Source organism: Lasioglossum baleicum, chromosome 7, assembly GCF_051020765.1.
Source record: "Lasioglossum baleicum chromosome 7, iyLasBale1, whole genome shotgun sequence".
NCBI lineage: Eukaryota > Metazoa > Arthropoda > Insecta > Hymenoptera > Halictidae > Lasioglossum > Lasioglossum baleicum.
The window spans coordinates 3505997-3532607 of record NC_134935.1 but is presented as its reverse complement, the minus strand read 5'-3'; the positions used below and the strand labels follow the sequence as shown (position 1 = coordinate 3532607).

General features: G+C 38.9%; 1 protein-coding gene across 1 annotated transcript in view; it reads right to left on the bottom strand.

Annotated features, from left to right (window-relative positions):
* Positions 1-26611, bottom strand: part of LOC143210501 (hydrocephalus-inducing protein) — a 34595-nt gene that overhangs the window by 2148 nt on the left and 5836 nt on the right. Inside the window, exons 4-23 of the mRNA XM_076427391.1 lie at positions 24395-24505; positions 24078-24320; positions 23791-24011; positions 21116-21236; positions 20898-21034; positions 18978-19230; positions 17606-17893; positions 15215-15475; positions 12050-12401; positions 11698-11988; positions 10127-10371; positions 9569-9865; positions 7965-8256; positions 7670-7889; positions 6515-6742; positions 5213-5517; positions 4419-4578; positions 4094-4289; positions 2829-3062; positions 151-320 (exon numbers count right to left, since the gene is read on the bottom strand). Of these exons, the coding sequence (XP_076283506.1) occupies positions 151-320; positions 2829-3062; positions 4094-4289; positions 4419-4578; positions 5213-5517; positions 6515-6742; positions 7670-7889; positions 7965-8256; positions 9569-9865; positions 10127-10371; positions 11698-11988; positions 12050-12401; positions 15215-15475; positions 17606-17893; positions 18978-19230; positions 20898-21034; positions 21116-21236; positions 23791-24011; positions 24078-24320; positions 24395-24505 (4625 nt within the window). The remainder of the gene's footprint in view (positions 1-150; positions 321-2828; positions 3063-4093; positions 4290-4418; positions 4579-5212; positions 5518-6514; positions 6743-7669; positions 7890-7964; positions 8257-9568; positions 9866-10126; positions 10372-11697; positions 11989-12049; positions 12402-15214; positions 15476-17605; positions 17894-18977; positions 19231-20897; positions 21035-21115; positions 21237-23790; positions 24012-24077; positions 24321-24394; positions 24506-26611) is intronic.

The following is a 26611-nucleotide window of genomic DNA, read 5'->3' as shown; positions in this document are numbered from 1 at the left end:
GGATATTGTTGAAAAGAAGAGATAAATTTCCATTTTACTTTTTGCGATTGACTTAGAAAATTTCTGTTTTGCATGAAGACTCGCAATCTGCTAATTACAATAATGACTGAATTATTATAAATTGAATTGAATCAAAACAGGATGTCTTACATTACTGATGAACTCTCGGAGTTTGTCACACGAAGTTCAGCGTGGTGAGATAATCCGTTTACGGTTTGAACGTAGCATGGTCCAAAATCGTAACGACTGAAGCTGAATTGGACAGCAATCTTCTTCGAAGTGGCTTTCAATAGGAATCGATAGGTTGGCCCGTTGCTGATCTATTATTCCCGGGAGTTAATACATACAGGATGAGTCGCCTAACGTTTGTACCTCAAATATGTCTGTCGCTTTCAAAGAATACGAAAATAATCATGTCGAAAGATTTGTAAAGCACGTGGTTGGACATGTGTCTGATTTAGGAATGCGAACTAACGAAAAAGGCGGTGAAGCTTATGTGTGTCAATGGAATGGTTGTTTTCTAAAAAAATTACATGAAAACAAACATTTTAGTATCGTGTGAGCCCCATTTTACCAATCAACTTTGTCCCCAAGACATTTAATGTATCTTTGAGAGCAACACAGATATTTTTAGGTACAGACGATAAGTGACACACCCTGGTGTATACAGGGTGTCCCAAAATTCGTGAAAATCCCGAAAAGGGGTGGTTGAGACCATTCCAAGCGACATTTTCCTTTGCAAAAATTTTATCCGCGGCTTTGTTTAGGAGTTATTAACGAAAAACACGGACCACTCAGAGCACGACCTAGACGCGAGTTGCCACAGTCGGCCAATAGACATTTGGCGCGCCGGGCGGACTGTGGCAACTCGCGTCTAGGTCGCGCTCTGAGTGGTCCGTGTTTTTCGTTAATAACTCCTAAACAAAGCCGCGGATAAAATTTTTGCAAAGGAAAATGTCGCTTGGAATGGTCTCAGGAACCACCCCCTTCCGGGATTTTCACGAATTTTGGGACACCCTGTATATGTATTATAATAGTTACACAAAGTACATAATTCGACTATATGTACAGGGTGTAACAAAATTTAGTGTCATGGTTTCGACAGATGGTTATACACCTTCGGATCGGTGGAGATTTGTTAAAAGAAATTTCCGCAAAATTGACCTTGACCTTGATATTCAAGGTCAAATTTTTTTATGCTTGTATCGCATTCTACTCACCATGGGGACCAAACTTGTCAAAGGAACCATAGGTCGCAACTCAACTGTTCTCTCATAAAAGAATGTTAAATGTTTTAACATCGTCTTCCGTTCCTTGAGTTGAGAACCATCATGATTTATGACTGTTAACAATCGTCCTTGAACAGCGGCTTCGATTTGGCCACTATTATTTTGTAAACGGAACGGATGTAAACAAATACAGCACAGTAAAGCCGCGTAAATCCAAAAGAGTATTAGCACGAGCAAGTGCAATTATATACTCCTCTTTCCTCCAATGTATACGAGGTTGGCCTGCGCTCCGATGTCCAGGAGTAATAACAAATTGAAAATCTTGAAAACGTTGGTCCAATCTTTGGATCTCCGGTATTAATTAAATATTCACGCTATACATATGTATACAGGGTGTCCCAGCTAACTTGACCACCTTGAATATCTTTGTTGTTTTTAAAGATACGTCAAATGTCTGAAGGACAAAGTTGAATGGTAAAATGGGGCTCATAAGATACCAACATAAATTTTTTTTTCATGTAATTTTTTTATGAGATTTCAAGGTCACTTTCATTTTTTTAAATGGAATGAGGTATTTTTTAATACATCAATCGATGCAGCTGGACATTCGTTATAAAAAAGTACTAACCTATGTATGTCGAAAAGTTAGTAGTTCAGGAGATATTTCAATTTAAATAGCTCTAAAATACCATTGCTGTCGTACTAATTGTAAGACGTTAGTGTTCACTTACTTATGTAACGTCTTAGTACGAGAGTAATGGTATTTTAGAGTTTTTTAAATTCAAATATCTCCTGAACTACTAACTTTTCGACATACATATTATAGGTTGGTACTTTTTTATAACGAATGTCCAGCTGCATCGATTGATGTACTAAAAAATACCTCGTTCCATTAAAAAAAATGAAGGTGACCTTCATATCTTTAAAAAAAATTACGTAAAAACAAAAATTTTTATGGTATCGTATGGGCCCCATTTTACCATTCAACTTTGTCGTTCAGACATTTGACGTATCTTTAAAAACAACAAAGATATGCGAGGTGGTCAAGTTAGCTGGAACACCCTGTATATTGCGAGCTAAGGTATAATTTCTGCATCTGACGCACGTTATAATTTCTTCTTCTACTTTGCATAACTGACATGACGTTTAACACTCACTACACGAAAGATCAGAAAAGACTGTGATTATTGGCAGTGGTCATCTGAAAGTTGTGATATTTACTGTCCTCTATTTGTTTACATCCGTTCCGTTTACAAAGTAATGGTGGCCATATCGAAGCCGCTGTTCAAAGACGATTGTTAACAGCCATAAACCATGATGATTCTCAACTCAAGGAACGGAAGACGACGTTAAAACAATTAACATTCTTTTAAAAGAGAACGGTTGAGTTGCGACCTATGGTTCCTCTGACAAATTTGGTCCCCATGGCGAGTAGAATGTGATACAAGCATAAAAAAATTTGGCCTTGAATTTCAAGGTCGTCAATTTTGCGGCAATTTCTTTTAACATATCTCCACCGATCCGAAGGTGTACAACCATCTGCCAAAACCATGACACTAAATTCTGTTACACCCTGTACACAGGAGGGGTTTTCAATACCTTCAGGGTGACAAGGTGATCTTTGATTAGAGTTTTCTGAAAGGATGTTAGCATTAGATTACAAGCCATCGAAGATTCTCTGGTCACATGCCCCTGCCTTTGAGGCATTTCGAGGTTGTAGGCGTTCCTGCTGCAGATCACCGATGTCATGCCGAGATCCCAGACGTAATGGAACGTCATTTTGCTGGAATTACTGATGTCGAACTTGACGGTGATTGGCGCGTTCACCACCAACTGCGGACAAAGCCAACAAATTATTTTATTACGATATTATCGATCGTAGGGTCCCATGAAAATCACTGACACAGATCTCACCGACACAGTTTTCACCGTCAATATTTCACCGACTCCAGATTTCACTGACAATAACTTTGGCCGATAACGTCTTTAACTAATAACGACTTTGACCTCGACAAAAACCGACAACGATTTTAGTCGACGACAGTAGAGTAAAGGTACCCGTTACCGGATATTTAGTGACGACTTCGAAGTTTTTTATTAATTTGTAAGCATTCTGTAATTTATTTTGCATTATTTGTGACGAACGATCGATTATTATCAATCTTTTTCTGTGTCTTCAAATTTTTCTGGACGATTTCGTTGAAAAGCAATAGAAATATTAACCCTTAGCACTCGAGTGGCGACTTTGAGGCGCCACTAAAAATTGCTGTGCCATTATTGAAAATATTGTTTACGTTATTAGATATGTTGGTATCTATTCAATTACTAAACATTTAGGTATTATATCAATTTCATATCCACCAAAGTTAAAATATCGTAGAGAACGTAAATATTTTAGGTCGGAAGAAACGTTTAATTTTCGAGTTAAAATAGCTCCGAGTGGTTAACAAAGTTTTAATCCGAAGTTTTGGTCCATTTATCGAACACAAGAAATTTGTGATAACAAATTAAATAATTACATAATTTCTTTAATGCCGTAGCACATAATTGACCATAGCAGTTGATGCGACGCAAAACAAATAAATATATAAATCGTAACAATTTCAAAAATTTTACAGGGTGACCGAGGTACCCTATTTTATAGCGAATTTTATTTTGAATGATTGAAAAGAGTGAATTTGGAGTGCAAGACACAATTCCTGGGATAACTGTGAAGGAATCGGAGAGAAACGATGGCAAATTAGCGAAATTTTTACCCGATTGCACCACGATCGCCGAAGCAGACCGTACGATGCGAAAACGGCGAAGTAGGTGCTAGTTGGCGATCGCAGCTGCCTTTGAGGTTGAATAGATCATCTACGAACCTTGCCCAGGTCGATGACATTTTCCGTGTCCTCGCAGGCTCTTACAATTTCGCCGGTCGCGACGGAGTAGGAAACCGAAGAGACGATCTCGTGAACGGAGGCGGTCACGAAAACTGTGAGAGGACATTTCATCAGCTTCACGGCGCACTGAATGGAAAAGTGGAATTCACCGACCCGGGTCGGATGGTACTCGACCCTGTGGACGAATTAAAAGATTTCACCCGTGCCATTCTGCTCGTGATCTCGCGTGTAAAGTCGCGAACTCGGATTTATAAATGGCTCGGCGAACGCGAATGGTACAACGATTCAGGAGCGCATCGATCACCATAGTAATTGCTCGCTCTTCGATGCTAGGGCTCCCGTCATCGGAGTCACCGTCAGCTTCTGAAATTTCCCTTCAGAGTACAAGGACTTCTCCAGTATTCGGAATGGAATGTCGAAGGTTTCGTCGTTCAAGAGACGAATGGATTCTTGCACGTTGTACCCTGAAAATCGGTAAGAAAAACACATGCTGTTGTAACAATTTATCCTTTATCTCAGTAGCTACGCTTATGGCTAGACTGTGGGTTTTATGCGAAATAAAAATTGGCTGTACTTATTAATTACAAATATTTATTTCTTGTCTTGATAATATAATTGTAGCTAGTTGTGTGTGCAAGTAATAGAGAATTTTAAATCCTTTAATTGTTTTCACTGTCTGCATTTGATCTATCCACTTTTATGCATTTACAATCGTAAAAAAATATAAAAGGCATTTAAGAATATCAGTTCATCATTTCCAGCTTACTAAAATGAGTAAAAGAAGGAACACATTTCTATTTTGATCATGTTTCTTGTAATTGAGGCAGATCGTTTTTATTTTGCATAAAGATCCGCTGTCTACATATGACTATGGAACCCGAGTAGCAAGGAGTTTGCATTTTGCATTATCGAGAAACGGGAAGGCGCATCCGCACCCTTGCAATCCCGGAAACGCGAGTCTACCTCCTTAAGAAAACGCGAAAAGCTGAAAATTCCAGAGTTTCTAAACGCGATTCCGTGGAAAGCGATGCACGTATAGCAAAGGATGAAAGGGAAGATGATGAACGAAGGTTTAGCAGAAGAATGCTCGAGACTCGCCCAAAATTGTTGGCTTCAGTTTCACGTGGACCGTGAGGCAATGCACCGAGGGTTCGGTGACGGTACCGACGACGAGGAAAAGACACTCCAGATTGTATCTCTCGATGGAAAAGAGCCAGAAGGATTCGAATACGCCGACGTCTTCTGCCAAGAACGTGAAACCCAGGTTGGTTTGTTTTCCGCGTTCCGCGATACCCTCGGGTACAGTGCAATGGAAATTCGACACCTTGTTGACTAGGTGAGACGTTCGATCCGTCCAGGTGAAACGATAGTCGTCCGTCGTAGGATTCATCAGGTGAAATTCCCTGAAATCGTCGAAACTGGTTTCAGTAACTGCGCCACACCGCACAGGGCAGTGATCGTAAAACTAGTTAGTTAAAAGAGCCAAATATCTGCAGTACAATAAATTCACGATTTATTCCCCATCGCCAGGAGAGAAATCGTGTAGGGACACTATTTGTTTATGACTGCGTCTACCGCGCCGAAAGTACAAAGGAAGACGCGCTGTCCTTTTTTGCGCCCGAAACTTTCATCGTCGATTAAACCACTAAATACAGTTGAAATGGTATCGTGTTTAGTGTGATTTTAATCAGAAAAATGCCACAAATAAGTTGGTGAAAGTCCCATAAAAAAAATGAAAAATGAAGAAGTTTTGTAATTGGATTAGTAGTGGTTCACACCGACATAACCGAGCCGAGATCAGATTACGCGGCATGTTTACACTGCTCGGACTGCTATAGGTTAGAATTATTCTTGTTAACACAATTAAAATATTAATCTAAACAATGATTTTGGGATTTTAAATTACTTTACAAAATCTGAAGTTTATGTTAAAACTCTTAAAAAATTATTGTTGTTTATCTAAACTGATAAAATTAAAGGCAGCAAAAAATACTGTCCAGGCTTAGGGCATTTCACCTTATTGGGGACGGCACAAAAGCAAAGGAGGCCGAAAAAATAAAGCCGAAGATGCGAGTGAAACGAAGCATGTCGCATCTACTCTGACCAATCGGCACCGCATTCCTTTCACGGGACTTCTTGCGAGTGACGCGCAGTATACATGGATCGCTCGATACACAGCCCCGGCCCGAGAAAAGCAACGGGCAATATTTTGTTTCGCGGACAGAAAACGCGAAGAGACGAGCGAATCGGTGTTGAAAAATTCCACGAGCTCCGAGCTCCCGTTCTAATTAATTTCCGGCGTTTCCGCGCCGAATGCAAATGAGACCGTAGTAATTTGTTGCGAACTTCGTTAAAACCGACGCGACGCGACGGCGTTGCAGTTCCACGTGCAGCACTTACTTGACATGAGTCTCACCGACACCGACCACTTTAAATTCGATTACTCTGATATTCTGCCACAAAGTGACGTCGTTTGTCCAGCATTCCAGCGGACCGGACTGCTTTGGATCCCGCCTGCCGCTGGTTACGTAGTCGCTTTCCTCCACGTTGAAATGACAATACGGCACTAAACTTCGCGCCACGACTGGAATCGTCAACATCGGCAGCCCCGGATTGAGATTCTCCATTCTGTCGAAAACAGTAAACACCGGACATTGAGCCATCGACTGCTTCAACGCGTACAAACACCGGACAGTTCAGATGAGGGTCCTATGAAAACCACCGACACAGGTTTCACCGACGATAACTTTTGCCGACAACGATTTCAGTCGATGACAGTAGGGTAAAGGTAGGGGAGACCGGGGCAGGTTGACTAATGGGGTTAGTCGTCTAATCCTAATCGGTTCTAATTGTATTATGCTATGTACTATAAAAATTGAAACAGTTATCTTAACAATGAATTATTACCGATTACCGATTAACGATAAAGTGACCGATGACTCGCGGTAACTGAATGTGAGAAACAGACATCAGCGCTCGAACCGGAAGTATATCGTCACAGAACCCTCGCTTTTGTATTTCTGTATTTGACAAACTGTGTATTCAAAAACGTATGGTTTAACATAATAAATGTTGCATTGACATTGTATGTGTCCCTGCTAGCGGGGTTGCCTCCAACTTTTTCTGTAAGAACACTACATTTCTCGATATTTAAGAAAATGTATGTCTCTTGACAGTAGCAGCACTGTCGCGCCGTCCAATGCACCGAATAATGCAAATTACGCCTAGAAAACGCAGAAGTAAGCCAAATTGGGATACGTCCCAGCTAGATTGATCTTTTATCTAGCGATTGTGATTACGTAGGGGCCCCAAATGTGCATTAGCGAGACGTGGTTTGTTAAATGCCGGACCCTTGCAATTCTGGGTACGTATATGTGTGTGCCACCACACTCTCGCTCGAAAACGGATCGGCCAACCACCCCCACCACTTCTGTTACGCATTTTCGTGTCGCGAATTCCGTGACGCGAAATTAGGCTTACACTCTGCCAAAAGAAGTTTCACTTCAAAAAAAAAGGTTAAGTCTTAAGAGTCTTTTGGCATCAATGATCGCGTACTTGCACGTAAGGTAAACTTTGTAATAAAACACGTCCATGGGAGAGAACTTGAGCGTGCACTCGACGGATTCTCTGGGCGGGATGGATCCTTCTTCAGGATGGATGGTGAAGGGTAGATCGTCGCCCTCTAACCAGCTGTCGGTGGTCCGTTCCGACAAACAGGCGGAGCTGCTGAAAAGGTCGGACGCCTCGGCGCTAGGTACTTTTAACTCGAAGGTGTCTGCAACGGGGAATAGATGATCGGTGGCTCTTCGAGGAGTCACGAACCCTTTTAGCAAGGTTGGGGAAACGTTACCGGACGGAGTGACGGTGCATCGCCGCGAAAATGCATTCCCGTGGTCTCCGCTGCTCTTCCCGTGGCCCATGAGGTCTCTGTAGCTGGATCGTTCACTTGTTGCGGAGAAAACGCCTAGACACGACCTCGAATTCGGCCGTGAACGGGAATTCTCTGCGGTCTTCGGCCTGACAGTCACGTTCGGGCTATCCTCCATATACTTCCTTGGGTATTGCTCGTCCATGCTTATCTTCCAAACGTACGTCGTGTTCACTGACCCCGGATTCGATAAAACGAACGTGTACACTCTGGTCTGTAACAGAATCGCGCTGGAGATAATCGAATATTTCTTTTTTAATCTTCCTGTACAGGGTGAGACACTAACTATTGCCACCTATAGTAACTCCGAAAGTATGATAGTAGTAGAAAAGTTTTCGATATAAAAGTTGCATTGGACAACACCCAGTAAGCAAAATGCTCGATTGTGGACAGCAGCTGCGTCCGCAGATGCTAGCTTTACGCTGGCAGAAAGAGCGGGCATTCTGCCCTCGTTTAATAGGGCAGCACAGTCGCACTAATGTGGCGAATACCGATATAGAGTGCAGGTTGCACTAATGTGGGAACAAATACTGGAACAAATAAAATTTAACATTATATGAAGTTCATTATTTCGTTTCCCCTCCTTGCATAGCACTAAATACATATTCTAAATCAGTATTACTACTAAATCAATATTAATTTTGTCGGTAAAAAGAAAGACTGCTAGACGTTTGTATAATAAAAATTTACTTTACCGACATCTGCTACATTAGTGCGACCTGCCCTGTAAATCGGCATTCGTCACATTAGTGCGACCGTGCTGTCCTCTTAAACGAGGGCAAAAGGCCCGCTCTTTCTACCAGCATAAAGCTGGCATCTGCGGACGATGTAGTGTGGCGTTAATCTTTTAATACTTAAAGTCCCTACTCCTAGGAGGTGAGCGGAGTGCAGGGGGCACGTAGAAGGTCCCCTTTTTCGGTTTTCCGCTTATATCTCGGAAACTATGTGTCCTAGCTATAAGACCATTCCATATAAAATTAAAGCTGATTAAATGTGCCATAAGATTGACTCCATTCATTTTTTCGCTATCTCGCATAGTTTCCGAGATACCCGCGCTCAAAGTTCACTAATTGTGAAAAAGAAATTTTTGCCTTATTTGACTAACTCTTCAGCACAAATAGTGAATTTTGAGCGCGAATATCTCGGAAACTATGCGAGATAGCGAACAACTGAATTAAATCAATCTTGTGGCACATTTTGTCAGCTTTAATTTTGTATAGAATGATCTTATCGCTAGAACGCATAGTTTCCGAGATATAAGCGGAAAACTGAAAAAGGGAACCTTCTACGTGCGCCCTGCACCCCGCTCAACTCCTAGGAGTGGGAACTTTTAGTATGTTTACCTAGTAACTAGTCCAAACAAAGTCCCAAAGTTAAAAATTGTGTTCCTTCCATTTCCCTCTACAACTTTTCGTTGACTGGGCTAAGTTCTGGCCATGCTTGTACTAATATCATACTTTCGGAGTTATTGTAGGTGCCAAAATAGTTAGTGCCTCACTGGGTAGTTTACGAAGCGACGAACGAACCTGGAACATCAGCGTGTCTTTGAAGTAAATATGTTCGACTGGACAAGAATATTCCGAGAAGGCGACTATCGCACTAAGCGCAACTTGAATACGCTTTTGGGTGCCGGGCACAGTGTCCACTCCAGGTTCCGGAGCCGGTTGCACAGTCTTCTTTGCTAGAATTTCGAAATCTGTCGGGTGCTCAAGTATATCATGGTGCAGTCTTTCCCAGCGCACTTCTGTCTGTCGGTCGTCCCAGGCTGCGATGTTGCCCAGTTGTGCACCGTCAATCTCATTTACGATGCATTCGATGTTAGTCTGGCGTAACAAACGATAATAACACACACGGTTCGACAAAGTTTAATCTTTTCTCGAACAAGAAGAATCGCCTATCGAATGTTAGATGTTCAAATAGAGGGGAGGGCAGGAATACGAGGTATCCTTTCCATTTGTTAATCTAGAAATTCTCTCTCTGAAAACGAGAGAGATCCGATTCCGGAACCATGGAAACCAAAACCTCTCGGCACAGTGAACAGTGTAATCAATAATATTGAATATAATAGGGTATTAATAACCTACATTCATGTGATTAACTGGTTCTCTTCCGAGAAACGTAGCTACGATTTCTTTGTATGCCTGATATTTTACATGGCCGATACAGGGGACGAACACCAGATCGGGATGCGCGTTCCATTGGAACCGGAACCACTTGCCCACGGATTTGTTGCTGATCTTGAACGTCTTTCTGTACATTTTCCCCACGAAACAGAGCCCATAATCGAGAATATAGGAAAGTGGTGCTTCAAATGTTCCGCTCAAGCGGTCTGAAATTTATTTTAATGATAACTAAAGCCGGCTCATGAATTTACAGAACAGTTCATATTAAATTGGGGGCTGCTCTTTTCCTTGCGTAACCAGGAATTTTTAGCTTCCTCCTGTAAATGTTTGCCTTTCTCGTAGGTTATCCGAGAGATTTCGACGAGAAGATGCGAGAAATCCAAGTTTCTCGATCCGGGACGATCAATGATTCAACAGTTATGTGTTTAAAATTGAGCAATTTCGTGTTTTGGACAGGTTAGCGCCGCCATGTTGTGTGTAGTGACGGTTGCGCGCCGCTTACCGAGCGGAGCCGCTAGGTGGCAGCACAAGCACGCGGCTGTGGGATGTTAGATTCCCTGGTGACTAAGGATATACAGTAGAGGAGTGAGGAATACCAGTACACCCTTGCACGATGCACAATTACTTTTATTCACGAGAGACAATACTATTTACACGTCAGGCCACAACGACCGACGATCCGAGAAGAGATCGAGAGTGGCTCAGCGTGCCGACGGCTGCCGCCGATCCCCATTCTCGACCTACGGGGAGTGGGAGAACCAAGACCCCACACGGCAATGCCGATAATTAATTAATTGGTTGGTGGTTAGATCGGGGGGGGGGGGGAGGCTGGCTGGGTTGGGAATCTATGTGATCAACATCAGAGAGAGTGCGTACTTATAACTTTTGAACCATTGATCCTCCAGGATCGAAAATTGGATTTTTGGCATCTCGTCCAAATCTACTGGATAACATAGGGAAAAGGTATAAATTGTGTTTCAATTATTTAATTATGTTCCACCAATCCGACCATCTTGAAACCTTTCAGATATATTAGATAGGTAACAAAGTATTGTTCTTAAATTGTTTGGTAGGTGTCTCTCAAAGGGAACCTTCCAACCCACACCCCAAAAAAAAGAATTTTTGCTACCCTTCATAATTTGCTCACCATTGTGAAAAAGTATGTATTCGTTTTTTTATCTTAATAACTTAATGAAGAACCGAGAAAGAAAAGAGATAAAGTTTTGGGTGTTTACCCTCATGTTACACTAAAATAAAGGGTTAGCCACTTAAAATTTTGGGGTGTTATCTTTCAACCTAAAAACATTGTTTTGCACACGATATCAATAAAAATTGTCGCGGGGCCGCTAACATGGCGGCGCTAACCTGCCAAAAACTGGAGACACTAATAACTTTTGAACCATTGATCCTCCAGGATCGAAACTTGGACTTCTCGCATCTTCTCGTCGAAATCTACTGGATATCATAGGAGAAAGGCAAATATTTCTGGTTACGCGAGGAAAAGTTTACCCAAATTGGGCATTATGGTCTACCAGACGTATTAGAGCTTCGTTTCCACGAGAGCTTTCGTCCCTTAATAAGCAACTCGTCCGTGTTCCTTCGGACTTCGGACTTGTTATCTTGGAATTCCAGTCCCTCCAGAATGATCGGTTCCATGTACGATTCTGCCTTCAGATCAATCACCAAATTCTCGTAAGGATTGTCGACGATGAATAGGCGAATTTTTCCGTCGTGTGCCCCAATGTCGATTGGCGAGAATCTGACTTTGAAGCGGGCGACATTCCCGGGCATCAAAAGGGCCACCGTGCATCTGTCGTTCGTTTCTAATGCGCAAATGAAAACGTTAAACACCGAGCAGCGATCGCACAGTTTTCGCCAGTTTACCGTCACAGTTGCTGTCCCAGATCTGCAGGAAATGCTGCGTATCGGGGTGTGCTTCGTAGGTGAACAGCTTCCGGTCCTCGTCAATCTCTATGATCACTTTGGCTTTCACGAATCCTACATTTTCCAGAGCAAACTGTCGGCAGCAGGTTTCGTTGACCAACGTACGACCAAATTTCAAAGTTGCGTTCTCGCGTTTTCCGTGGGACGGTTCTATGACCTCCACTTCCGGTACACAGGACTCCCCCGCCAGCTTGATGAGCATCTTCTCTCCTGCCAGGTGCGGAGGCAGAAACACCGATACTTCCAATGATACTTGGAACGTCTGCGAATGTGTAACAAAAGGATAGGTTTTCTACGTATCTTCGGTCACATCGAATTTTGTTTAACACTATTCCTATCAAAGGTATCGAATGACACATTTTAAATTTTTAGGTGAATTTTGGAAATGTCTTTAAGTGGGTATGTTATTTTAAGAAACTACACTTTATACCGTATATACTTTATTAGTATGTATTATGAAGATGTTGCTCTAAATAACGACATAGTGTTTCCGCGTATCCTGTATTTTATTTATGTGTAAATAATGAGAGCTGTACAATGCTGCGACCTGCTCCGGCTAGCTGCTTCTACCAGACTGACGACGGTCTTGATTTTATGCCCTAGCCTGAGCCCTTCCGTCCTTGGGAAAACCCGCCCCTTACGCCTAGACTCTTATACCTAAGACGCTATTATGGTATCGTTGAATTCCAACAAAAATTGATTGAAACTGCCACAATGCATTAAAGCAGCGGTTTCCAACCTTTATGCTACTGCGCATCCTTAAAAAATTTCTTTTTCGAATTTGTACTGTTACGTTACGATATGAAGTTTATTTATTTGTAGATATTATGGTATATGAACATTAATTTTTTATTAAAAAGTTTGGCGCCCTCCTGGCAATAGTCAATATTGAATAATTCAATCAGAATTCAATAAATCTATTTTTTTATATACAGGATGATCGGTAACTGGTGGTACAACTAGGATTGCCATCCGTCAGGGTTTCTCCGGATTTGTCTTAGTTTCTAGTGCATCTGAAACGTCCGGGGGGGATTTTCTTTAAGGATCCGGGTTTACCGATATTACCCGCTCACACTTGCTCCATTATCACTAGGGATATTCCACGCGAAATCAAACACTTTTTGGAGTACTGTGGTAAATATAGCTTTGAGGGGAGGCATCTCGGATGACCTTAACCTTGGCTTATGTTGTTAAGGATAACATTCACGGCCTTAATTTCCAAGATATTTACAAAAAACTATTGCTAATACTTTATTGAATTTTTCGTATTCTTGCACGCTTCGTGGCAACGTAAGGCTGCTCCGGAGTGGCGTTTGTTTACTTCTTTTTTGTAAAGACACTGTGAAGATGAGCGAGAAAACAGGGTCGATATCTTAAACATTGTTCAGCTTACAGACGTGTTATAGAAAGTGTAATCCCTTTTTCATTAATTATAAGACTAGCTACACCGCGTTATTCATCCTTGGTGATATTTTACTATAAGAAACATCGGGATGAAATTTCGACTATAATTCATTCAAAAATGATTCCTATCTGCTGATAATTATCGTAATAAATATATATTGTCTGGGATTCAGACGGAAAATCATCATCATCCTGGGTTTCCAATTTTATAGATGGCAACCCTAGCTATCGTCGAAAAGGGGGTGATTCTAACTAAAATAAAAATAAGTCGAAATAGGTACACATAAAATCGTGGTTGAAATAGTGTTAATTTGTACGTTAAGGGATTAACCCTGCAGTGGTTTTGTGGATAGCAATCGTCATTGTAGTCTTGTAATCAAATTGCTAATATTCTTCGAATATTGCCTTCGTTTTTTGAATTTCGGAAGTTTTTTGATTTCTCAATACAAAGTTCAACAAAACAGCACTAATATTTGGTGCGGCATTTTAAGCTTCATACAGACCTGAATATTTCGCCTAACATTGCGCCGAACGGCGAACGGAACACCAGTTTGGACGGGGCCACGAACGTCGTTGCGTCCGATTGTGCGCGCATTCGTAGGCGCGGTTGACTATCAGTTACCGGTTTCTCATTCATTAAAAATTATTTCTATCTACTGATAATTATCGTTATAAATATATATTTTTTGTAATAATTTAAAAAATGTTATTCTCTTAAGATAATGTTGAAAATGATTTATTTGTTACTTATTTAGTAGTGACATTTATTCTTTCTGCAACAATTTATTGGAGAATTAATCAATATTAATTCTTTCATTCATTCAAAGGTATATACAGGGTGTTTACCTACAGGTGGGAGAAAATTTAAGGGGTGATTCTCGACGATAATATAAGACGAAAATGAAGAATAAAAAAATTGCGATTTCGGCTTCGTTATTTTTTTTGTTTTTTTTTCACCCCTTAAATTTTCTCCCACCTGTAGGTAAACACCCTGTATATATTCCTATCTCTTGATAATTATCGTTATAAATATATATTCTTTGTAAGAATTAAAAAAATTTTATTCTCATAAGTTCATATTTAAAATGATTTATTTGTTACATCTTCAACTAATTGTAATTTTTGAAAACAAACTGCAGTTATCGAAGAGAAAAGCTGCGCTTTTCGCGATTTTTAATTGTTTATAAATCGTAACAACGTCAATTCTGTGATTTCGATGAAATTTTCAGCATGCATTACAGAGACATACAAAACGCATTGTTCGTTACAAGCGCACACGAAAAAGTTAAAAAAACGTGTGTTTATTTTTTTTGTCATCCCAGGTGATAACAAAATTAAAAAACAGTATTTTAGTCATTTTACTATCATAACGTCTCCAAAAATTCAAGTCATTTGGTCTTGAAACAAATGTTTTTAAGACGCCTTATTTCAGACGTTCAAACAACGTCCAGTTGGGGACGTCCAGTTTAAGTCGTAAGACGTTCAAACCTAAAATGGACGTAAAATTGACGTCTGTAAGACGTCGTGTGCTATCTGGGTCAATTCTCCGTTCCGTTCGCCGTTCGATTCGTGAAAATTAATGTCGATTTTCCGTTCCGTTCGCCGTTCGGCGAAATGTACAGGTCTGTACGAAGTTCCTCCGTTTCGATGCATGACGCTTGCTAAACACGCGACTGGATTAATAAAATAATTTCTCTGAACCTCTATCATGGCTGGCATAAAAGATACAGTGAACGTTTTATAACTTGATGGTGGAATTCGTTCAACCGTCGGCTCCACAGAGAACGTGTCGGGTTTGGCTGTCTTCGGTGTCAAGGAATTCTGATTAAGAGACACCTGCACGTCCGCTGGAACTATGTTTCGATTGTACAGCTTGAAACAGGTCGCGTAGGTGGTCGATACGCAGACGTACCGGAAGTAGAGGCACTTTTCTTGCCGCGTGAACACCGTGTGCGCTCCGATCTACATAAACGTTTCGGAAAATCGTTGTGTATTCATTAGAATCGGGAATACCGATACAGTAAAGTCCCAATCTAAGCAGATTCTCGGTGCTGTGACATAGATCGGGACCGGATAATATTTTTTGTGACCGCGCCGAACGTAGAAAAGTACACCATGTATACACGAACCGCGCGGCCGAAGGCGCAACAATAAATGACGTATTGGTGATATTTTTCACTCATCTATATAAATAAAAATGAAAATGTTCGTTTGTTCAAAATCTTAAATCTCCGAAACGGCTGAACGTAGAAAGCTGGGGGTTGAGCCATTAGACGCAGCACTTCTTCGGGAAGGTTTTAGAGCAAACCGCATTCGAAAAAGTCCATTCGTTCAAAAGTTGTGACGTCATTAGTGACCAAAGACGACTTTTTCGCCCCCTTTTGGGCACGTTTCTGTTTACAACTTTTGACTGGTAGCACCTATATTCAATTTGAGGTACTCATTGGGAGAGGGAGAAATTTGAGAGAGAGAGAGAGAGAGAGAGAGAGAGAGAGGGAGGGTGAGGGAGATAGTTGAATCTAATATATAAAGTAGAAAAGTATGTCTGTTGCGCTTTCTCTTTTCTTTCTTTTCTATTTAACCAGTCCGAGCCACAGGAACGCGTGGCCGGGTACATCTAGTTTTTAATGAAATTTTACTGATTAAAATGACACCAAACAAGATGCAATTTGGCCATTATTTACTGTCACCTGGGCCGTTTTGCAAATCAATTTCACCGTTTTACAAATCAATTTCGAGATGTACATCAAATACTTACTTAAAAGTAATTACCAATTCATTAACTTTGTAATGTATGAAAACTGTGTGTAGATATTATATTCATTGCAGCCATTTTTTCTGATCAATCAATTTTAAAAATGAAACTACATATATATTTATTGAAGCGTCTTCTGTCTCCCTCGCAGTCATAAATAAATAAATTTTAAATATTTCTAATGGGTGTGTGTGTGAAACTGATTTACGAGAGGTTGAATTTAATTTGCAAAAGAGTGAAATTGATTTTTAAAAGGGTGAAATTGATTAGCATACCGTTGAATTTGACTTGCAAATGGGTGAATTTGGAGTGCAAAACCTATATAATTTATCATATATTGGGTTGGCAAGAAAGTAATTGCGGTATTTTAAGGTGAAATAGAGCCCAATTTTTTTTTAATTCAAGCAATGAACTTTAATGAATAAGATATTTTCCCTTTTGTTCGATGATCTTTTGCAAAAAAGAACGAATAAAGAAATATTTTATTGATTAAAGTTGATCGTTTGAATAAAGAAATTCGGTTTTATTTCACCTTAAAATACCGAAATTACTTTCTTGCTAATCCAATATTTAACATATGCTATATATTAGCATATGTTTACATAAAAAACTTAACGTCTCGAAAATGTGTTCTTAAAGAATTAGACTAGAATTTTGCAAATTAACGGAGCTACAGGCCCTTGGAGGTTTTTAAATGCCTGATTTTAATCAGGAAAATGTGACGAATATCTTGAGACAGATTATGTAAAAAGAAAATTGAAAATAAAAAAGTTAGTTAATAAGTTTTGAATTTTTGCCGATCGTCGCGTGGTCGCCGTTTCTCCTTCTTTCTCACTAACTCTTCTATGTCCTAAAGTTACTCTATACCGTCAATTAAACCACTAAATACAGTTGAAATGATATGTACAGTGTCCAGTGTGATTTTAATCAGAAAAATGCCACAAATAAGTTGGCGAAAGTCCCATAAAAAGACATGAAAAGTATAGAAGTTTTGTAATTGGATTAGTAGTGGTTCAGACCGATATACCCGACCCGGTATCGGATTACGCCCCCCACTGGAAGGGATAGTGCGTGCTTATAACTTTGGAACCATTGATCCTCCAGGATCGAAAGGATTCTCGCATTTTCTCATCTAAATCTACTGGACACCATAGGAAAAAGGCAAAAATATTTCTGGTTACGGACGGAAAAGTTTACTCAATTGGGCATAATGGTCTACCAGACGTTACGCTCCCCTGTGGAAGGGGTAGGCGAACTGACTTGAAACGGTCACCTCCGTCGCGCTTAGATTGGGACTTAACTGTATACATACCTTTCTTCAGAAAAGTTGGAAATACCTCTTTCGGACAATCAAAGTCTTGAATCCGATCTACCACGTGATTCTCTTGGAACATCGAGTCGATGTCTTCGAAATCGATGCAAGGCACCGACGAGCGCACAGACAACGAAACGACTTTACCATCATTGTCTTCGGGTACACAGTCATTCACCTGGATCAGGATCTGCTCATCCTGAGAACCCACAAATTCCGGGCGACAGGTGACGCCGATCGTCTCTGTTTGGCCCACGTCCACGTCGCCTTGCGATTTCTGCACTGTCATGGGTCCCACTATCAACTTTGTTGGCTCCGGTTGCTCGCTTTCCAACAAATTAAATACATATTTTATGTTCCAATAATTGATAACGTGCTCCTATAGATTTTCCTGCTGCGAATACGAATCTGAACGTTCCCCTTTCGAGAAAGTTGAGGGAAGGAAAATTTGCAATTTCAGCATCTTTGCACTTTAGTTGAGAGAGTTTCAAAAGTGCTTCTCGAAGGAAACCAGTCTATAGATCTCTCCAAACAAGAAAGAGAGAGAGAGAGTTTTTGAGAAAATTAACTTTAGAAGAAATGTTTCGTCAACTTCTCTCAGATAAAACAATATACAGGGTGTGGCCGGACGAGGGGTACAACCGAGCAGGGGGTGATACTACATATAAAAATATGTCGAAAAAAGGATTAAGTAACATTTTTTTTGGACAATCAATGAAAATGCAGCGAATACACGTGCTATTGCACAGGAATCGTCTGACGAGTCTGACCATGATCAACCAATTCTACTTTGTGCATATACTAAAGCAGTGATGGCAAACCTTTTTGAAGAGTGGGTCAATTATTTTTATTTCTTTTTTAAATACTAACCAGTGGGTCATAAGCCAGTGACTTAAATTAGAAGGGGAGGGGGAAGGGTGCCAATTATTTGGAATCATCAAACATTTTGTTAAAAGATAAAGTTGACAGATGAATCTTTTCGGTTCTCCTTTTTGAAATAATCAAAAAAAGGTTTTAGTTTCCTTTTTGATTTATAACTTTAACTGTTGCAGGTCAATATTACAATAAACGCATTTACAAAGCCACTGTACTAAACTAAAGCACCCGAACCTGGCGGAAGTTTAAACTCGATTATCTCGAAAACGAAGCGTCAAAAATGTTATTCCTTTTTTTCGACTTATTTTTGCATGTAGTATCACCCCCTGCTCGGTTGTACCACCCGGTGTACCACATCCTGTATATTTTTAGAATGTTATAGGCAGTTCAATATGTGTTCGACATGTCCGAGAATCTCGTCATGGACCAATGTTGGAGATCAAGAGTCTAAAATGAAGTTTTTGAGCAGGCGACAAGTTTTGTACGAATTCGAATACAAAAGTTGGAGAGTGTTACTTGACGTCGGATGCCTTGATTTTCACGGACTTCTTGCTCCTCTTCGACGCAGTAGTTCTCGCCGTCAGAGTTTTCTTTTTACGTGTAACATCTTTCTGTATTTGACTCTGGTACAACATGGATGGATGCCTACTCGACAGATATACGGCGTAATGTAATGGGAACTTTCCCGTGTTTTCTATGTTAAGAAACATGGTTTTCTCGGTGCATATGGCCATCGTTCCGAAATCCATTAAGGGATATGGATAGATTCGAAATCTGCGAAGAAATTTCCGAGTGTAGACTGAACTGATGATAACCTACGAACGCCGGTGCCCAGGTCCATTTTGTATCAGCCAGCTATACAGATGCTGATGATTGATTTTAATCGGAGGTCGTTTGATTGGGCGCAATAAGATCAAATGTAGATAAATTGTTTCTAAAAATATGTTAAGACTTTGAAGACGACATATTGGGGTAATCGTAACCTTGTTACGAGTCAGGACTGCGAGCAGCACAATCTCTAAGTTGCAAGTAAGAAATTAATAATATGAATCACGAGAGGTCAGAACATATTTTTATTTTCGCCCCAAAAGTTTGATGTACGATCTAGTCTTCTATAGATAAAATGTTTTGAATACTTTAACAAACCTAGTACTGTGTGGGTCAAACAAATTCGTAAATTGGTTAAAATGGACCTAAGCATTGCCAACTGTACAGTTGTCTAATGTGCCCATTAGACTGCGGATCTTTAATGTACTAGGGCAACTGTACCGATTACTGCGGTATCATGCTTCAATCGTACTTCATTTTAATATTATTCCTAATTTATCATGAAATAATAACACGTGTAAGCATTTTATGGAAGAATGATGTGTTCAGCATACAAAAAAAAGAGTGGTGGTCCACAAAACCTAATACAGCATAAGAAAATATTAACAAATAAAATCGATAACATTTTGTACCCATTACTGCGGATTAGAATTCGAAATATACGAGCGTACATATAAATGACTAAATACATTCTTTTCACAAATATTTGAGTAATATTTATTATCTTTTACAGTTTAAAGCTGTTTTAAATTAAGAGCATTCTGAAGTTTACAACATTCCACAAATTCATTTACAAATAAAATCCTTTGTCTTTCTCTCAATTTTTCTTGCTTTTTATTTTTTTAAATCTCCGTTCTTTCTTTATTTTTCAATTGCATAAGAAGATTTTTTCGTGCACTTCAGTTTACTTTGGCTTTCATACAGTTTTTTTCATTGCTTTTCGATTTAATTTCTACCATATCTTCTTACCTCCTACCTACCTCCTATCTACCTTCGTGTATCGAATAGGTATACCTAACCTAAAACGTTAGGCTAAAGTGAACCTCGTTTCTCATCGTAATTGCAATCCATACCGCAGTATTAGGGACATCCCCTAGTGTCTTTTATGCCGCAATAATGAGCTCTTCCTTCACTTTAATGATCGTAATGCTGAGGGCTTAATTTTTTTATTAAAAAGGCAAGAGAAGTTCCTTTTTATATTTCTATTGTATCAAAGTAGGTATCTAAATAATAATAAAACTTTCCCCTATACAATGTAAATTAATATAATAATAACAATACAATTTAAATCAATAAAATAGTCTTTTGGTGATCGAGATAGAAGAAAACTGGTCTTATTGTTACTATTTAACTTTTTTATTATAATATTTTTACTATTACTATTTTTGCTATTATATAAATTTATTCAGGGCAAAATATTTATTTTTTCGTATTTTAATCTCATTGGGAGAGAATACCGGAGTAAAACAAACACCCGCAGTAATAGGTACACTTACCGTACAATCCTCACAATAAAAATTATGTAAAAATCTGTTTCATCTATTCATTTTTCTTATGAATGCATGAAGACCGCAGTCTAGTCTGCACATTCCGGGGGTTAAACATTGCAATACCTAGTATAGTAGGCATCAAGGGTGACAGTGAGAGGAATTTGAGCAACTATGACAGTGTCCTTATTAGTATCAACTAAATTGCATTTTAATATCGGAGCCTCCCTGATGCTCAGTTCCGTCGTTGGCACAATGACTATCTGATAGAAATGATTGCTTGTTTCAATAAATATACACTTCCAAAAGAATGGTTAATCAATTCCATAATTCTAAATACGAACTTCTACTACTCTCTCGACGTTCGGTGGAATGATACCAGACGTGGGTCGAACCTCGAGGCTCTTCTTCAAGTTCACAGGCAAATTCAGTTTCGACAGTTTCTCGCTTTCTTCGAGCGCGATACTGTTAATATATTCCAAAATCTTTCCTATTATAATCACATGCAGATTTTGCGCTTTTCAGCTTAAAGGGGGAGACGCAAGTAAATTGCCAAAAATACTGCAATTTTTCGAGATTTTCACAAAGGCTTACATAAATGTTTTGAAATTGTTAGTATATTGTTGTACATGTTCCTCGACACAAAAATTTTGTCATAGTTTCATTTTCATTTTATTGCAGAGTTATAAAGGTTTTCTCAATATCGCTTTTACCACATTGGCGTGCAGCATAATGTAAACAAATTTTTTACATGACCGTGCCACCATGGTGTGCCAGATAAAGTGTTACAAGCTGTTTTCCCAGAATCTAATAAAGATATCGAATCAATTTTTTTAAAATTAAATAGTTATGGAGGGCTAATATTTTAGTATGTATTAAATTTTTTTGGGGAAATTTTTTTGGGGAAAAAGGGGGCCCCACATTTTTTAAAAATGGAAAGTATTATTGATTTTTGGTTATTGTGATACCACTCATTAAACTCAATAGCATTTACTTGATCTTATCCAATTTTTTGTGGATTGAAACGTCGAGGAAACGAAAAAAACGAGAAATATAATATTATTATATACTACATTTTGTGAAACGTTCAAAATGATGTTCTTGCACTTCTAAGCACTTTGTAAGACATCATTCTTCGTCCTCGCATGACCAAGTTGTACGTACATACATAGTAATTACCTTGCTCGTAAACATATTTGCAAAATCAATTTCAATTGTTCGCTATAACTCTGTAACTATGCGCAATAAAAAAACGTTCAAGTAAATGCTATTGAGCTTAATGAGAGAGGTATCACAGTAACAAAAAATCAATAATACTTTACATTTAAAAAAATGTGGGAGCTCCCTCTTCCTCTCTCAAAAAATTACCCGAAAAAATCTAATACATACTAAAATATTAGCCCTCCCTAACCATTTAATTAAAAAAAATTTAATTTGACATCTTCATTAGATTCTGAGAAAACAGCTTGTAACACTTTATTTGGTACACCCTGTAAACAATGAGTAAATATACACATATATTAAGGGTGCGTTCCGTTTCACGCTTCAAGCGCATACACTGTATAGTGTATGCATAGAGATTCTTATACTACACTATACAGTGTATGCGCATTATGCGTGAAACGGAACGCACCCTATATTCTTCTTTCTTCGTCTACCCTTTTAGATTAATAAAATCAATTGCTTAAACAATGTTTACTGTACAATCAAGAGAACTATTTCAGTAACTGTATTAAAAAGACAAATTGATTTCGTTTTCAATTCCAGCACAATACATAAACATCAGCATTGAGACAGCGGAGACGGGGATATACATATTATAAGCTATAAGCTATAAGGACACTATAAGCTATAACTCCGCAAAAAATGAATATAAAACTATACAATTTGGTTCGTGTCTAGAAATATGTAGAACAATATACTAAAAATTTTAGAAAATTTATGTAAGCCTCTTTCTATTCCAAAAAAACCTGAAAACTACAATGTTGTTCGTTGCTTACTCGAGTCCACCCCCGTCGGCTTAGCCCTTACAATAAATAACCAGAATTGTCTAGGACAGTGATGGCGAACCTTTTTGAAGAGTGGCTCAATTATTTTTATTTCTTTTTTAAATATACTAGCCCGTGGGTCATAAGTCAGTAGCTTCAATTAGAAGGGGGGGGGGGGAAGGGATACCAATTATTTGGAAACATCAAACATTTTGTTAAAAGATAAAGTTGACAGATGAATCTTTTCGGTTCTCACTTTTGAAATAATCAAAAAAGGTTTTAGTTTCCTTTTTAATTTATAACTTTAACTTTTGCAGGTCAATATTATAATACAATAAACGCGTGGGTCACTTACAAAGCCTTCGTGGGTCAGTATCTGACCCGCGTGTCATAGGTTCGCCACCACTGGTCCAGGATATTCAATGAAGTTGCACTTTATGGTTTCAACGCATATTTTAATGCGGCAAATATAATTTAATCTGTGATCATTACACAGCGGATTTTGTACATTTGTGAGAAAAATGAGTAGGTGTAATTTGAAACACCAAAAACGTTAGAAGAATTTTAAAATACTATTATATTATTTTCAATATATTTACACTAAACCTACCGACCGCTAAAAGCGGTTAAAATGTTTTAGCTTACAAAAACGACAAGGCTCTATTTATTTAGATTTTGTGCAATTTTTATTACAATATGTGCTTGGCTATAGAAATTTATCGAATCAATTACCATGTAAGCAATTTCATAATTTCAATGATTGTGTATGTAAGATGAAAAATATAAAACCGGTCATTTGACCGGTAGTGTTAAACATATTAAGATAGAAAATAAATTCCTGTTTCACTCCAGTTTGTTGCAATTCAGGTACACAATTTTGATTTTGCATAAGGATCCGCTGTCTAGTGATCATCCAAGACCATAAGAAACTACAATAATTATGCTATTAGCCAACAAAAATAGAAGTTTTAAAGAGAAATGAAAGTGGATACACGACTTTACACGTAAGGGTTAAATGAAAGACGCCTTACACAAACTGCACTTCATAATCTCCACGGTTCTTCATGGTGATCAGGCCACTCGCAGGTACATTAACTTTGATCCTTTTCAGATCGATCGGGTTCGCATGATCGATATCGACAGCGACGTCGTATGTCTCGCCCGACAAACGAATTATGTCCGTGAAAATTGGATCCTGATCCTCGTACACTGACGCGTTGAATATCATCGTCTGTGTCTTGATCACACCTATCTATAAAACGTGCTATAAAAATTACTAATTTCATCTCGAATGGGTTTGATGAAGAAGAAGCTTTACTGTGGTTCCATGGTAGCAGAATTCGATCCTTTGTTCGTTCCAGGGTTTTATAACGCCTCGATCAGGCGATAAGGTGATCTGAGGATTAAGGGGTTCCTCAGGCTCTAAACACCAGAGGAGTTCGGTCCCGTTATTGTTCTGTATTGTTAGCGCTTGGAATTCTCGTCGATAGAGGAGCGTGTTGCCGAAAGAAATCTGTTTCCGATCCAGTTCGATATTCAACTTCGTGCCTTCGCTTTGGAACTAGGTCACGGAAAATTAAGTTAAACAAGTGCATTTTGGTCTTGAAACAGTTCATTCATTGGATTCGTAGTTACTCGGAACACTTCCGCTTTCGGGTTATTCTTTATGCAGAGGTAAAGGCTCGCAGAATTGGTACCGAGTCTCGTACCAATGGCTGACAATGACAGGATCCCCTGATCTCCTGGCTACGAGGTATACGATAGTTATGAAAGCAGTTTCGCTCTACGCCCAGCATTCTACTCCTGGCTAAAAGACTGTTGCTGTCGCAGCTTTAGGAAAATAGCTACATGCGCAGCTGTATGCTTCCGATTATTGCAAATTATACTCCATAAACGTAAAAACAGGACTTTTGAAGGCGATCGCGGCCTAGATTGATCTTTTATCTAGCGCTTATAACCACTGAAAAACCCCATTTTTGCATTATCGAGAAGTAAAAAGGTACGTCCCGCACCTTGCAATTCTGGAAAATGTGTTTACCCCCTTTATGTTGCAATCGTTTTGAACTATTCGATAATCGAGAATATATTTCAGACAGAACTTTCTCCGTTATAGAAGGAGACACTTTGTGGTGGATCATTATCTATTGTATATGTTTGTTAAAACAGGATCGCAAGAACCTTAAGGGACGCAGAATTTTACATTAATTCGAATTTAAGAAACAATTAACATTTTCATTCTGTTACACGTTTCATTTACTACACTTCTCAAAAAAAATTAAGGGATCACCTCTGCGAACCCGAAAAATTGCAACCAGTTTTCATGATCAGACTCCGGCCAAAATTGCTGAATCGATATCGTTAAACAATGGATTAATATCATTTGGAAGGGCTATCTTTCCTGTGTAAAATTTGTGGTTGTTGATTATTGTAGTCTGTATTGTCAAACACAGCTGCTATAGGTAAAAAATTGTCGCAGCGAGTTCATGGGATGCTCAATCGAATCGGCAGAATCTCTGCATCAATATGACTTTCGGATCATGGTATTGCGATCATTTCTCGCCGAGATATAGCGAGTTGAAGGAAAAATGGAAATTGTGCATATTTTCAGAAACACCTGGTATGTCGAAATGTTAATGAAATTGAAAAAACAAAAGAACTGCGCCTTGAAGAGAAAGAAACGCTGTTTCTATTGCTGTTTTGCACAAGATTCTATGATGATTTTTTCGCTCTATGGAGCCAGTTAAAGCTAAAATGCCAACATTTACTTCAATGTTGAATAACTCGAATAAAAAAATCGCACAATAATCAACAACCACACATTTTTCACAGGAAAGATATCCCTTCCAAATGATATTAACGCGATTTATCAAAAAAATTTGTTTCACCCCGTGTGATGTTACAAAGTTGCACAAAAGTTTTGTTAACCTTCAATGTTGTCTTTATCTAGCTGTAACTTTGTAAAAAACCAACATAGCAAAAATTTGAAACAGAGTATCTGAAACTAGAGGTTTCACGCATCAAACCATTGTTTAACGATATCGATACAGCAATTTTGGCCGGAGTTCTCTTAGAAGGTGATCCCTTAATTTTTTTGAGGAGTGTAGTCACATTATTTTATCAATGAATCGTCTATTAATCATTATAGCCCCAAAGCGTCTTTATTTTGTGTAGGAATCATTAGTGATCCGAAGTACGAGCGCGGGCATGGCAGCCAGGATATCAATCATATCGTTTGGCAATGTTGCCTCTTCGATTCGCAGCGATCTAAGTTAATTCATCAATTGCGTAAAATTAAGCTTCAATTACCTTAACGTTTGGAAAGGTTAGTCGACCGATCAAACATTAAAGCTTGATTACTCATTTTTAATTTGTTTAAAAACTGTAAGCTACGAATTTAACCTGATTTAACAGGGTAGACTCGTTTTTCATCAAAGATGAGGTTTTTCAGTAGTCAAAAGTGCTAAGGTGGAGTGGGGTAAGTCCTTCTAAGGGGCAATTCCCTTAATTGGTTATTTTTATTATAATATGAACGAAATTTCTCTAGCTTGTATTTATTAATGTATAATAGTATAAGTTACTATGAACTATTCTACATAGACGTCGCCCAAGAATAAAGGTGTTTTCCTAGCTTAAATCAACCATTGCCAAACAGTCACGTGCGAGGTACACGTACAACTTTGAGGTTACCCGAAACGTGCAATAGTTTACAAGTTATTAATATATTCTGTGTTGTTATTTTAGGTAAGTACAACAAATATTGATGTAGGTTTACATTAAATAAACCGTTTTTATTGTATTTTTTAAATTTATTGAAAAAACACTAAGATTGAAAGAAAATATCGTAAGTCCGTA